At 35.1% G+C, this 16153-nt stretch overlaps 1 protein-coding gene across 2 annotated transcripts in view; it reads right to left on the reverse strand.

Moving 5' to 3' along the window:
- Positions 1 to 16153, reverse strand: part of Hip14 (palmitoyltransferase Hip14) — a 216749-nt gene that overhangs the window by 85329 nt on the left and 115267 nt on the right. For both annotated transcript variants that reach the window (XM_081752119.1, XM_081752120.1), the window contains one exon: positions 15657 to 15818. In XM_081752119.1, the coding sequence (XP_081608245.1) occupies positions 15657 to 15818 (162 nt within the window). The remainder of the gene's footprint in view (positions 1 to 15656; positions 15819 to 16153) is intronic.

The raw sequence follows: 16153 nt of genomic DNA on the forward strand, positions 1-16153 counted from the left end.
AAAATCTTGGATTACTATTGTTCAATGAAATAAAATATTTTATAATATGTTAAGTATCCAACCCATTTATATTATTTTCTTTACATTAGTTCCTAATGTTTTATAAGGCCTTAAAGAAGGACACGCAGTGATAATATAAATATACGAAAGAGCATTCGGCTTACCTCCCACAATAGCTCTTTTCCCTGACAGCCAAAAGAGAGAGAAAGAGAAAAATGTTACCATTTTAAAATGTTAGTTTAGCGAACAGACTGCTACAATTCTTCTAAAATTTCCGACTCGGAGGTTGAACAGCTTTTCGATTTAAAGTGGTTTAAGTATGGATATATTTTGACGTTTCAACTAGCAATATTACGTAATTAAACCTCAGAAACACGTAGATCGAGAGAGAAAAGAGTAAGTACAAAATCGAGAAAAATGAATAATGATGGATTAAAAAGCATACCTGCAAAAATGAAGTTGTTCCGTGGAAATTTAGTAGTAGTAAAATAATTTATATTTTTCGTATTGACTATGGTAAAAATTAGTTACAATTTTCTCACAATTATAGATATTATTCTGTTAGGAATCTTTTAAATTAATAATTTGTTTGAAATATATATCGCTGTAATATTCGCCATTTACTGTAAACTGAAAAAGAAAATACCCATACACGGTTGTCAATTTAATCATAATCGTTTTGAATTTTATTATGAATAAATTAATTTTAAAGAATGTGCACTTAGAAAAGAAAACGGTTGGCAGAGTAACAAGAAAATAAAGAAAAGTCACTCATTTTGATATCACTACATATAACCATCGAAACGTAATACCGTTTTCTACTACCAGCTTTCATGAACAAAAATTGCGTGCACTGAATAATGAGAAAGGTATCGGGAAAGATACATTAAAAGTAAATACGATTAGAGATATTCCCGAAGTATCCAAGCACACTTGGACATTTTAAACTGATTACTCTCTCTTTTAAACGGGTGTTCCCGAATAGTATTTATCAATAGGGATATAGTCCCGATTAACGTTAATGCTGGGTTTAAATTAAGAAAACAAAATAATCATGAAACATGATGTACATGGAAACTGATATTTGTATATCTCTAAGAACTAACGGATGACCTGCAGACGAGCGATTCTAGGTATACTACATATTGTGGTACCAATTTCTCTCTCCAGTAATTAGGTAGAAGTTTATGTTCAAGTTTACTTTTAGAAATGAATGAGTACATCTAACACTGTATTTGTAATTATAATCAATTTGTAAAACACTTTAGAAAACTCTTCTTACATTTTTTCACATTTTAAACCAAAATATAAAATAATAAATATAACAAGATTTTCATGATAATCAAATTTTATGAATGACAATATTTAAAAATGCATGCGCATACAAAAAAAAGTTGCTAATTCTGTTTAAGAAATAAATAACATCTAAAAACAATGCGGAAGAAATCAGAAATGAAAATAAGCATTTATATGAATTACCTTTCTATAGTCTAAAGTTCAACACTGTAAAACTGAACTAATAATAAACATAATCAATGGACTACATCAAAATGAAAGTGGGTATACAACAGTTCCAAACAGGAATGGGTTTGTTGTTCATTCAAATAAGTGTTTCCTGACTCAAAATAGTCGGGCGGATGCAATTTGTAATTTTCCATACCTAATTAACAAAATGCATTTACTTTTTACCGCCTCTGTATTCAGAGCTTTCGCACTTTCTTGCTTGCCCACCTTATCTTAGTGTACCATGGGGAGAAAACAAAAGCTTCATTAACGAGCAATTTTGCTTACCATTATACGAGGAACTTCTAGGAATGCACAACAGAAAGCAAGTATTGAGCATCAAGATGAGATAATTCAAATGAAGTAGTGGCACATTTACGCACAATTTGGAAATTGATTTACTTTCGATGTTTGTATATTTGCATTTATTCAATTCAATCAATTCTTATGTTAACTTACTTTCAAAGTATACCATTAAATGCCGCTACCCGATTTGATGATGACAGGAATGTCTTCTGTCCAATAGGATGAAGAGTTTTGCACTTTTGTTGGAAATTCGATAGCAGCTAGTGCGGAAAAGGTACCATTAGTGGCACCGATCTCACTGATTTTTTGGAGATTTTTTCGGACAACCCGTTAATCTGCTCCAACGGACTGACAAGTTTTTACCGTTTTTGGTTAGGGAACACGCACAACACCAATGACAGAAAAGTTACTTAGGGTTGTTTTCAGAGTTGCCTGATGGTTATAATACAATTATTTTCTTAAAAGAAATTTGTAGCAATGCCAGTAAATAATTTACTAATATTTATGAGGCAAAGTACAGCCATAATAGCTTAGTTGTTGGAATGAATGTCCAAATTTTGCTCGAAATGCCACGTTTCATGTGGTTCGGATTCCACGTTAATCAGTAGGTCCACGTCTCATATAGCCTCGCTGCTGAAAGGGACGCTAAACTAAAATCAATCAATCAATCGAAATGCCACGTTAAAGATGATTGAGACATAGTCTTTGTTACAACACGGTGTTTTGTACAACTCTTCGCTTATTTTGCTCTGTTCGCAAAATAACCCAGAACTCACCACGGGGAGGTGGTTGCGCATCGAGTTGTGCCCATCCACCCACCCGATAGGCCTACGTTGACCTTGGACATCAGGTCACGTAGTTCTTCTTGGTCTTGAAGCGGGGGATTCTTGCTCTAGACTTCAGTTTGGCTCTAACGTAGATATTTCTTGGTTCTGGCCGCACTTTTTCGACGCTGCCTCCGACACTAGCTTCACTGTGCGTTCCACAGCTTGACTATGGCAAGGGAATGTTGTTGTTAGAGTAGCTGAAGTTATGATGTTTCCTTCAAGCTGCTGGTCCGTTATGTTTTGTGTGATTGGCGGCTCTGTTTGACGTTTAGGTCAATTAATAATGTCGTAGTAATTTTCGGCTGCAAAGTTTAATTTCGGAACAATGAAGTCACGTGGACGGCTTGATCTCAGAGTCTTCTGACTGCGGAACTTTTTTTTTTTTTTTTTTAATCCTTTTCCAGCCTAACGTACGAATATGCGGATTTTCATCTGCTGTCATCGCTATCAGCAGGTCTTCATGATGAGCGTAATGTCCCTTTGTTTGTAGAACAGAATGAACTACACAATGTAGATTTTCTGGCAGAAAACGTGATAGTTTAACTATGCTAAGCAGATGCGTGGCGCTCATTTAACATCGTTAAAGTGTACGCTCCCGTCCGGTTTTCAATACGGCGAAATCCTTCGCGCGAAATGGGCGCCATGCATCTGTTTAGCATAGTTAAACTATCACGTTTTCTGCCAGAAAATCTACAATGCATAGTTCATTCTGTTGTACAAACGGATATTACGCTCATCATGAAAACCTGCTGATAGCGATGATAGCAGATGAAAATCCGGATATTCGAACGTTAAGCTGGAGAAGGATAAAAAGAAGTTCCACAGTCAGAAGACTTGGGATCAAGCCGCCCACGTGACTTCATTGTTCCGAAATTAAACTTTAAGGCCGAAAATTACTACAACATGATTAATTGGCCTAAACGTCTAACAGAGCCGCCAATCACACGAAACATAACGGATCAGCAGCTTGAAGGAAACATCATAACTTTAGCTACTCTAACAACAACATTCCCTTGCCATAGTCAAGCTGTGGAACGCACAGTGAAGCTAGTGTCGGAGGCAGCGTCGAAAAAGTGTGGCCAGAACCAAGAGATATCTATGTTAGAGCCAAACTGAAGTCTAGAGCAAGAATCTCCCGCTTCAAGACCAAGAAGAACTACGTGATCTGATGTCCAAGGTCAACGTAGGCCTATCGGATGGGTGGATGGGTACAACTCGATGCGCAACCACCTCTCCGTGGTGAGTTCTGGGTTATTTTGCGAACAGAGCAAAATAAGCGAAGAGTTGTACAAAACACCGTGTTATAACAAAGACTATGTCTACAATTATCTTTAACGTGGCACTTCGAACAAAATTTGGACATTCATTCCAACAACTGGGCTATTATGGCTGTACTTTGCCTCATAAATATTAGTAAATTATCTACTGGCATTGCTACAACTTTCTTTTAATAAAATAATTGTATTATAACCATCAAGCAACTCTAAAAACGACTCTAAGTTGCTTTCCTGTCATTGGTGTTGTGCGTGTTCCCTAACCAGACACGGTAAAAACTTTAAGACCGTTAGAGCAGGGTAATGGTTGTCCGAAAAGATCAAAAAAAATTCGGTCAAATCGGTACCACTAATGAACCTTTCCCGTACTAGCCGTCATCGAATTTCCAACAAAAGTGCAAAACGCTCCACTTTACTGCCAACAATCTCGAGTGTAGGTGCCAGTAAAAGTCAATATTTCCTTTAACAATTGTTTCTCTCAACAAATTCGGAACGAATATGCTAATTTGAGTAGTGCTTATTGTAAATGAAGAAAAGTCTCGTACTATGTCACAAAAAATACTTACTCAAATAGTTTTCTTAATTTTAGCATTATTGATGAAAGAAACTGATAGTGGTACCGACTTTTTCTGGTGAATAAGCATTACGGAAAATTCTATTTGCAAGGGCTTCTCATTTCCGAGAACAAGTCGAAATGGAACTGTCGAATAGCGAGACCGTTCAATATTTTTCAGTGGCCATCGCTGGACACTTCAGTTAAGTGTCTTCGCAGAAATCGGTTAAGTGCCTTCTCAGAAAACCTACCAGTGAAACGCATACAGAAAAAGCCTTTGAAAGAAATCCAGTCCGTCAAATGAACAATTTTCTAGAAATCACTGGTTATACTGGTTGCTAAAAGTCTGAGTATAAGACAAACCATGATGCAACACGTCATCTATATATGCTATCGTTATTATCACTCACACTAACTCTGTTGGGTTCATGACGAACTTTTACACAACTATCTCCTCGGACACACTGATCTGAATTGTACTGAGAGTTGCTGTCCTACTGTCGTTAAGAATACTAACCATACGTACAGTTTTGTTTCAAAAATCCTCCCTCCAAAAAGCCCAACGACCTTATTTATAAGCGGAAATAAATAAATCAGCTAATTTTTCCTACTTTTATTTTAAGATGAAGATTTTTATTTCAAACCAGAAAACTCAATTGTGATATTTACGGTTGTATTTGTCCTCCTAAGAATATTAAAAAAAAAAAAAAAAAAAAAAAAAAAAAATACAGTACTCGTTATAATTGCTTGTGTTGTTGTGTATAGAAGTACTACGCATGTGGCCCGCACCTTTTTCTAACTATAGTTATGTTAGATTTCCTGTTAAGGATTTCTCGTAGAATTTCATTCCTGTATAGAATTTCACAATACTTCAGAAGTACAACTAGAAAGCCGGAAAAAAACTACGGGATAAAATCCCTGATTTTTCTCGGTTTTCCAGAACATTTTTGAAATTTTCCCTCACGTAACAGGGTACAAAAACTTTCAAATATTCATGGAAAAACAAGACCAAGAAAACATGACAACGATGATACAGAAGTAACAGATTTCTTCCTCATTAACTAGATCAAGGAATAATACAAAAATAAGCACAACGTATTTTATTACGACATTACAAAAACTTACCTAATAAAAATTCCTTCACAAAGCAAGAAATCAGAGATCTTCTCTGAAACTTGAGACTATAACTTTAGTCACATGATGGAAGTTTGATTACATATGAAAGGAAAAAATCATAGTGAGACACTCACCGAAAAAGAGTAGATGTGTATACATACAACTGGCTGCGGTATATTAACAATTTATCTCTAGAAAAAAATCAATATATTATGTAATTTATGTCCCTTCTCCAAACGCTTTATTAAATTATCAATATTGCGCATATCTTCCATTATTTTAGTCTTCTTAGCTTCAAACTCGTTTAGAATATTCTTTATTTCAATATGCTGTCGTAATAAAAGCCTGTTGTTGACAACTGCATTACATACTTTTCTTCCGCAACATTTCCCGCCTCAATCCCCTGCATAAACTAACTTGTATTTGCTACTTTTTTTCTTCTTGGGACAAACTCAGGTTTTGTGTTTAGTCTAGGCGCTTAAGCATTGTTAAGTTTCTAAGATAAAAATTAAAATGATAAACTAAAACACATAAACAATGAAACACGATTGCGCTTCACACAATAAGAAAGCATACGATTCTCAAACTGCTATTTATTCATTTGTAATTTCTTGTAATAATGTTTTTTATTACTTTGTATTAACTATTAGGTTACCACATTTGAATATTTACAAAATTCTATTTTTCAGCAACGAATACTATAGCAAAGTAAACTAAATTCCCACGTCAGAAAGCGAGTAGAGAACAGCTTATTCCTAAGAAAAATAAAATTTTGTCTCCGAAACTATATAAACGGGTGAAAGAAGTCAATCATTACAGATTTATAGTTTCACAGTTTCCGCAGTAGCCTGACGGTTATTGACAGACGAAAATTGATTGCTTAACATTTATGCTCTATATTAAAGCATTAGTTTAATATCCCACAAAGAAGATGGTAATTGTTAAGTTAATAACGTAGGAACGAAAGGAATGTGAACAGGGGAGAAACGGAAGAACCACGAGAAAACTTGCTTACTCGGTGTTTATTAACCACAAAGCCCATATCTCGCACCCATGGTTTGAACGCAGGAACTCTGGTCCGACAATCACTCTGCCGATTACACCACTGAATTTGTATTCAAGTTAGTATCAACACGCACGATATTTCAAACCCGCAATCTGAAATATCGATTACTTAGGTCAGTTTCCATCACTCAATGTAACACGTGACAATGAACCGTCAGTAAGAAGCAACCTGATTGTTTCTCGAGTTTCAAAACTCAAGGATTTTGGCGAAAAACAACACAGAACAGCAACATAGGAACATGATGGAGATTTCGTTTACGATTTTTTTATTTCCTACAGCAAAGGTATGAAGATGTCAATTTTAAAATAAAAATAGTATACCAGAAAACTGTGTTGTTTCTACAAAGTATTGAAAACAAACTATTACAATTATTTTATGAAAATTTGGATCTCAAATGCTAACCGTCCCTTTTTCTTGCCTTTCATTCCGTTGTGAATTGGCGAATTCTTAGTTGAAATTCAGTGTTTGTTACGTATTTTTGTAAAGGGGTGCTAGCAGGAATATCCCTATGGAAGCATGCCCTTCAACCTCCACAACATTTTTGTGCTCCTTTCTGAAAAGCTGCATTCCAGTTACAATATGTTTTACACTTCTTGTTTGTAAAATCCTTGTTTTATAAAACTTTGAACACCTCGTATTGGCTTTGAAAATACACACAAACAATTGATTCATTCGCGCGCGCGCGCGAGAGAGAGGGAGAGATATATATATTTAGAGTTTATTTGAACTATGTACCATAAATATTGTTTGAGAATTGCTGCATCATTTTTAATGTCAGAATAATTTTAAAATGAGAAAAAATAGTATCATCTTAAACTTATGAGAAGAATAATCATAATTAAATCATTACAAATGTATAATTATTGATGGAAGTGTTTAAATATATACCTATGAATGTATAACAATAAATATTACATTATAAGCATGAAGTAGAAAGCACACTTTTGTGTCCTAAGACATAGTCCATATTTAAAGATCAAGAGGCTTATGAAATTAGTCCGGCTATTCATTGAGTGTTGACCCAATGAGCCGGATGATTAGCAACTCTATGCTATTTTCGTAAAATCATAAGTACTTTCGAAATAAACCTCTCTTTGCATATTAAACTACATTGAAAACACAGAAGCTCAAATGCGAATAACCGTATTCCAAAATCTTTTAATTTATGTGATAATTTACCCTCTCTTAGTGAAGGGCAGGAAATTCCGGAGAAGACTTGTAGGAACGAGGGGGGGAAAAGTTTGGAATTATTTGTGCGCCGATTAGCCATTGGATCGTTGGTTCAACTGCATTTTGTGGATGATTCACCAATATAATATTCTGCTGGACAAGCGAAAGCGAAAGACAACGCACACAACTACAGAACGAAAGTTTGTTACACAACGTTAGTGGAAAACATATATAAGCTTCTACGTTCGAGTTGTCAATTAAAAATCCTGTTGTTGACGATTATATAAAATATTTTTCCTTCGCCACATACGCAGCCTCGATTCACTGCATCAAACTAACTTGCATTTGCTACTTCTTTTTCTTTTAGGGACACGGACAGTTTTCGTATTTAGGCATTTAAACATTGTTAACTTTCTAAGATAAAGATAAAATAATGATAAACTAAAGCACATAAAAAAGGCTCTTAATATACGATGATAAAAAATATACATTCATTCTCAGATTTCAGTATTTACAAAATTTTATTTTTCAGTGAATATTACTATCGCCAAAGTAAACCAAATTCCAACGCCAGAAAACGAGCAAAGAACAGCTTATCCCTGAGAAAAACAAAATCTTGTCTCGGAACATTTACACAACTGAAAGAAGTCAATCATTACAAATTCATATTTTCACAATTCTTGAAGACGTCTTATGGTTACTGACAGACAAAAGCTTGTTGTTTAACATTTATACTTCACATTAATCATTACTTTAAAGTCGTATAAATGAGAGTTAATGGTGTAAGAATGAAAAGAATGCGAATAGGGAAGAAAATGAGAGAAGTCCGAGAAACTCTGTACTACTCGGTGTTTATTTACTACAAAACCAATATCGTTTGACTGCAGGAACTTTGGTGCCAGAAGTGAACGTTCTATCGACTACGCCACAAAATTTGTGTTTTATTATCAATATGCAAAATATTTCAAACGAGCGTAACATCTGAAACAGGCTCGGTCTCTTGGATCAGTTTCCTTCATTCAAATAACACATGATAATGAACCGACAGCAAAAACGATTCTTGCGAAAAACAACATAGAGAACAGCAACATATAAACATGATGGAGATCCCATTTACGAATACTTTTTCTTACAGTAAAGTATGAAGATGCCAGTAAAGTATGAAAATAGGGAACTTCACATCATGAAACTTCGTTACTTCCATAGTGTACTGAAACAAATGATTATTATTTTACCCTAACCTGAATTGCAAATTCTACCAATCTCCTTTTCTTCTATTTCCCTATTTCATTCCGACGAATTGCTAAATACAGATATTCAATATATTAATGAAAGGAAGAAACTACCATTTTAAGCTTATTTTTACACACCAAATCCTCTATATGTGCGAATTCAATAACACACACAGAGTGAAAAAGTGATTGACTGAACCGAAACTCGAACCTGGCGATCTCCGGCATACCGTGCCGATGCGTTAACCACTACGCCACCTAGTCCGCTCCCCAGAACAGCCAACCCCCCCCCTTTCTCCCGTAGTCGGTGCTCTCCACTCACACCATATGGTTTGTACCACAGCCTAGTTGCTGTACTTGGACAATCCAGTGTCCATATATATTGAGAACAGCTTTTGACGGTTGTAATTTCATACATTAATGAAAGAAGGAAACAATCGATTTAAACTTACTTTTACACACCACATCCTCTGTAGGTGCGAATCCAATAACACTAGCTGAACCTGCGCTCTCTACACAGCACATCATTCACATATGTGCATGAATCTCCTTGTCATTTCTCACATCTGTACATGTCCCTTTACAGACACAAGTGAAGGACGGCTTGATAAAAATCCGCAACAGGTATAATAAAGGGGAGATTTTTTCGATTATTTTTTCAATATCTCGCACCGTTTGCAAGATTTGAACCTACTTCCGGTTGGAGTTTCCAACTCATGTATGAGCAGTGTTTTCTTTATTCTTGCATGCAGTATGTAATAAGCAAATACATTACACACATAATTAATTATAATGACAGTGATATATAGTATTCACTGGGCAAAAAACTCCAAACAATAAAGATTTATTTTAGACTGGAGGAATGGTTATCCTTCGTTTTTCATCATTTGGCCACGAAACAAACGCCGGAGGGATATACTAACCCTGTATACAAATGTATGGTGTTGGAATGTGTAACTTGTACGATATGATGCTTTACGTTTTGAAACTTCCTAACTTCCAGTGTATCCCTAAAAAATGTAATAAAGAAAGAACGAACATTTGTAAAAAAATATTCAATTAGAACTGAACATTCTACACACAATTTGCAATCAATCAGTGAAAACAGCATCTTTCTAGAACTTGTGGTTTATGCCGTTCTAGCATTTTAATATATAACACATAAACCTAGCATTTTAATATATAGATACAAAGAGTGAAAATGTGATTGACTAGAGCGGGATCTCCGGCATACCGTGCCGATGCGTTAACCACTACGCCACCCAGTCCGCTCCCCAGAACAGCCAAACACACCCCCTCATTCCTGTAGTCCGTGCTCTCCATTCAGATTACATGGTTTGTACCACAGCCTAGTTGCTGTGCTTGGACAATCCAGTGTCCATATATATTCCGAACACCTATTGACAGCTACGATTTCATATATTAATGAAAGGAGGAAATAACCGATTTAAACTCATTTTTACACACCAAAGTGACATAACACTTCGAGTGCGTTGTTGCCAAACTCACAATTTTACAGAGCATAAAAAAATTCAGGCGTGCAACTATATTTTAGAGAAGTGTACAACTTCACATTTTTCAGACACGAGACTCGAAGATTGTGAATTAACTATAAACAGAATTGATGTAAATAAAATTGTAAAATTTTATTCAGATGTGTAGTAATTCTCATATCTATGTATGTATCTCTCTCTCTCTCTCTCTCTGATGAGAATGTGGATGAAAGGTTTGGGTTTAGAGTTCCTTTTAGCAGCGAAGCTATGAGACGTGGACCTACAGTTTAACGTGGGATCCGTAAACCACATGAGCTCCCACCGGAACGTGGATGAAAGGCGACTGAAGTCATAACCTATTTTAAATTATCTGAAACAGAGTTTACAGTGGAACTTCTTTCCTGCTTCTTTCGTACAAATAGTATTAATGAGATTAATCTGGACAAAGTATGGAAGAAATGACTTCGCTGTAAAGCCGAACATCTTTAACTACCGGTATGCCATCATCACTCCTGTTGCAATAGTTTTTACATAGTAAACTACAGTAAGTATAAATCTCAACAGTGTTTAATGAACAAGCTTACTTCTCTATTTTTAGAATAAATTAACCTACTTTGTTTAGTAAGTTTGTAAGTTGATTTTTCAGCGTTCCAATGTCAATACACCTCCGCATTCACAGAATTTCAATTCCTCTTTAATTTGATCGTTACACCTTGTTTGCGGCTGAGAATACATACAATAGTTTGGGATTTAGCTATTTGATCAAATCAAGTCGGAGTTGAAGTGTTTCTTCCTTTTTAGGTACGAAATCTCGCAAAGCGTCAAACCTATTAAATTTTCAAGCTTTATCCATTTAAATTTTTACATCAAATTCTAAAACATTTCACGCATATTTTGCTGATTACTAAAAGTTCCAATAGAGCGCACTGCAATCGCTTATTACGTTGTTGATAATGACCCCATTACACGTACTTAACAGCTACCGAATGAGCGAACGATTTCGGCTCACGTACCCACTGCTACTATTACATAAATGTATATCTTTTCTATAAATCATAACAGATGAATCTTGTATGAATCAGTACCATATAACAGGTTAATAACAATAATGAATTTTAGTTAAGTATAGGTAAATCATGGTTTGCAATGTTTTTTATAAGATTCTTACTCATAATTCTAATGGGTCTCTTATAAAATAATGATACATCATTTATATGACTACTACTAGCCCAGAAAATTAAACATGTACTATTATACTTTCGAAAAATGCAAAGAAGGCAGATCTTCGATAATTTTGAGGAGCAATGTCTGAAACGTCTACTAAACTTAACGTTTAGAAAATTTTCGACATAAGTACTTCATATGTGCTACCAATTAGTACATAGAAATGTTATTTAAATCTTCACTGAGTCATTCATTAAGATTGAATACCACTGATCAGTTTTGTTTCTTCTTCTTCTTCTTCTTCATAATAATAATAATAATAATAATAATAATAATAATAATATGTAGAAGAAGCTGTTTCGTTTCATATTACGAAACTGTGGCAGACTTCGAAACTATGCAAATTCAAGACTTGACGTAGTATATCTGTAACAGGGTGTCTACTAAAATTTCAAAATGAAATTTCGTGACTTTTTTTTTTTTTTTTTTTTTTTTACCAAATCATAAATTTCGTAACATTCTCAAGTGCGAATTTGGATGTGAATTATGTCGAATTTTCATACATGCGATAGTAGCATACTTTGGTAGCGATTTGGTAGTGTCTAAAGTTGACCATAGACATTTTTGGTGGTGAATTTTCCGGTCTGCACTTATATTTGTACAGATTAAAAAAAAAAAAAAAAAATCGTGACCCAAAAGCTAAATTTCGGGACACTTTCATCACTGATTTCTGATTTTGTGAGTTTTTCATAACTTTCGTGACCGATAAACACCCTGTATAACGACTGATTGCATCAGAGGAATAAGATCAATGATAGAACCTGTTCCTCATACGCTGAATCCACATCAAAAAGTCATTGGGATTTAGGATTTGGATTTCTGGGCTTTCGGCATCTATGGCCATTTAGCCCGTTAAGTATGAGGGATGACGTCCCTTGGTGAGCACACTGTCCGAGGAAAGGGAAGGAAGAAAGGATCGAGGAAGGGAGGAAACGGTTTGGAACCTATACGTCAGGTACCACCCCGCCATTTGCCTGGTGTGAATGAGGAAAACCTCATTCAGGATTGCTGGCTTGAAAAAGCTTTTTACACTTTTTCGACCGAGTGCCCCCAGCGGTCTAGAAGTCGAGTGATTGTGATTGTGCTGCTCGGGTTACAATTTAGTTTGCAGAAGAACTTTGGTTCATTATTAAACTTGTGCATGGGAGCCGGGTTAAGTTAAAAATTATACCGCCGGCCCGCCACAATATATTTATTATGGAAAACATTCGCTGCCTCTTACTGCTTTTGTTTTATGGATATTAACATTACAACCGTACGTGATAGTTGATGTCTATCACTTCTGCTTGCAATAAAGGAATAAACTCAGCGATGGAACATTACTGAATTTATACCAAAAAACTGCTTGTGGTTAATTTTCCCGTTTCATCCATTATATGACCACTGCTTTAACCGAAAAATAGTAATTTTCACCACTTCCGGTTTCAATAAATAGACGTTAGTCGAGACAAAAACTCATTCTTGGAACACTGAATCTGTCAAAAACAACTTTTTGATATCTCGTACCGTTTTTGCTCTATGGAAATAAGTATTGAAACCAGAAGTGCCAGTAAATTCCAATCAATTATGGTTTTGATATTATTTTGAGTGGTAACAGTATGTTCCCTGGAAACGCTGAATCGATTGCTGAAAACCACTTTTGGCTATCTATTACTGTTTTTTCTACAACAATTAACATTAATGATTTATACCACTTCTGGTTTGAACAGAGGGTTAACGGAGGAGATGCAATCTATTCCTAAGACGCTGAATCGATTGCAGAAAACCAACTCTCGAAATCTCTAATTATTTTCCCTTTACGGAAAGCAATATTAAAACTGGAAGTACTAGTAAATGTCAATCACTTTCGATTTCCGTGATGGCTCGTTCTCTTAAGACGCAGAATTGACTGAAAAAAGGCTTGTCGCTAACTATTACCTTTCCTGTTCTATAGCAATGAGTGCTGAAACCACACACGGTTGATTCTTAAAACTTTCAGTTTAAATAGAGGGTTAACGGAAGAGATGGAACTGATTCTTGGGATGCTAAATTGATTACAAAAAACACTCCTCTATGTCATTTATCGTTTTTTTTCTTTATGGAAACTAGTATTGAAACTGGAAATACTAGTAATACATTCAGTTGCGGTTTCGGTAGTGTGTTGAGGGTGGTGATGATGTGCTCTCTTAAGTGGTGATGATGTGCTCTCTTAAGACACTGAACCGACTTCAAAAACAATTTGTCCCTATATGTTACCATTTTGTTGTACGGCCATAAACGTTCCAATTGGAAAAAGTCTATTTCAACCACTTCCGGTTTCAACAGAAGGTTAATGGAGGAGATGGAACCTATACTTGGGACGGTGATTCGACTGCAAAAAATTGCTTCTAGATATTACTTACCGTTTTTGCTGTATGGAAATCAGCATTGAAACCGGAAGTACTAGTAAATTTCAACCACTTCTGGATCGATAGTGTCGTGCATGGCAATGGTATGTTTGCTTTTAAGATGCTGAATCAATTGTAAAAAAGTCTTGTCACTATCTATTACCGTTTTTGTTCTACGGCAAAAAACGTTGAAACCAGAAATGGATAATTCCAACCACTTCCGGTTTGAATAAGGGTTAACAGGTGAGATGTAACCTATTCTTGGGACGCTGAATCGATTGCAAAAAACTTCTTGATAGGTTTTACCGTTTTGCTCTGATACCTGTCAACAACCAGATGGATAGACATAACTGTTTTGTAAGAATTCCGACACTTATTCATATCATAGTTTGTAAGTCTAATAAATTCTCGTAGACTGTGAACTATTTTATAGCTCTCACACAGTTTTCCGCTTGTCTAGTGGCTAACACATGGGCTTCTGATATACGTGATCCCGGGTTCGATTCCCAGTGGGAGAGCACAGAAAATCTGATTTCACATTCATTTACTTACGATTAATCATAAATTACCTTCAGCCTAAAGGGTATAGCGTGGGACGTTAAACTAAAAGAGTTTGACATAATGTTTTTATTTGATTATTAAGACCTATGAGATTATTATATGCAATCACAAGTATTGTATCATCTATCATAAGCATACAGGACTGATTTGGACGTGATGTTTAATGGCAAGTCATTTGCTTTACAATGAAAAGCAGGGGCCCGAGGACAGATTGTGACACTACATGTTTACTTGAGCAACTTCCGAATGCTCTCCAGTTATGCTGGTTAAGTACGAATCACCAGGGACGTTTCGAAATAGCCGCAATTATTACGTGTATGAACAAATACACACACAAAGAGACACATACACGAAGAACAGAACAATGTGCATCGTAATAGAGTGAAACATCGATTATCCAGGCTAACGAATTCTAGACGCAATTCGGATATACACAGAAATGAGTATAATTGGAGCAATCGACAAAAAAGTGAAACTCCTTTCGTTTACCAAAACGATAGGTTTAATGTATGTTGAAAATAATTTCATTTTTACTACAAATAATTTAAAAAAAAATACCTATGGTAGTACATACGTAAGTATAGAAGTGTTAACTGAACAAACCAACTAAGTTAACTATTTTGCCGTAAAATTCAAATTCCAACAGAAATTTCAACATTTTCTTAAATAGGAGATTATATTTTTATGAACGAATATAATTTATTGAATCGTATTTTAATAAATGTTTAAATGTAATTTTTTAAATTTCCTGATATTGATCTGGATGACTGGAATTTGGAGAATAGTAGTTGCTCTTATTACACTTATTACGTTCACTCAAAACATAATCGAAAAACAAAATTTGTCTTTCTAACAATCAAAACTACACATATATATAAATTCGATTATGAGTCACTGAAAGAAGATGTAAAGAACAAAATACATAAAACAGAAATTATACAGTGAAATTAATAGGAATAACTTACTCGATACTTTTGTTCTTGAGTGCTTCGAATTACTCCAGGATCTCCTCTCCACGAACGGAGGAAATTATACCAGAGGAGCAAGGAACTACCAACAAAAAGGGAAGTAAGTAATAATCCTGCCTCAGGAGCAATCCACACAAACCAGGTTACGTACATCCAGAACTGGAAGTACAAACAAAAAAGTATATTTCATGATGTAAAATACTTACAAAATCTATTTATTTGTGTTGCAATATATGATTAAGAGTTCATAATTATTATTTTAAGATATATACTCACAATCAACGTAGGGTTAGTGTGAAAAATGTACCAATCAGCAATAAATGTAACGTATTTTTCTTGTTTTTCAAACGTCAGTTTTACAATGCGGTACTATCCATACTAATTCAGTCAAATTTACCGCACACTTTTTATCACTTTGCTACAGTCACTGTAAAGCACTCTACTCTGCACTTTAATAACACATCTTGTAGTTACAATTCTTCCAACTTAATTAC

Source organism: Thermobia domestica, chromosome 3 (genome assembly GCF_964235325.1).
Source record: "Thermobia domestica chromosome 3, izTheDome1.hap1.1, whole genome shotgun sequence".
NCBI lineage: Eukaryota > Metazoa > Arthropoda > Insecta > Zygentoma > Lepismatidae > Thermobia > Thermobia domestica.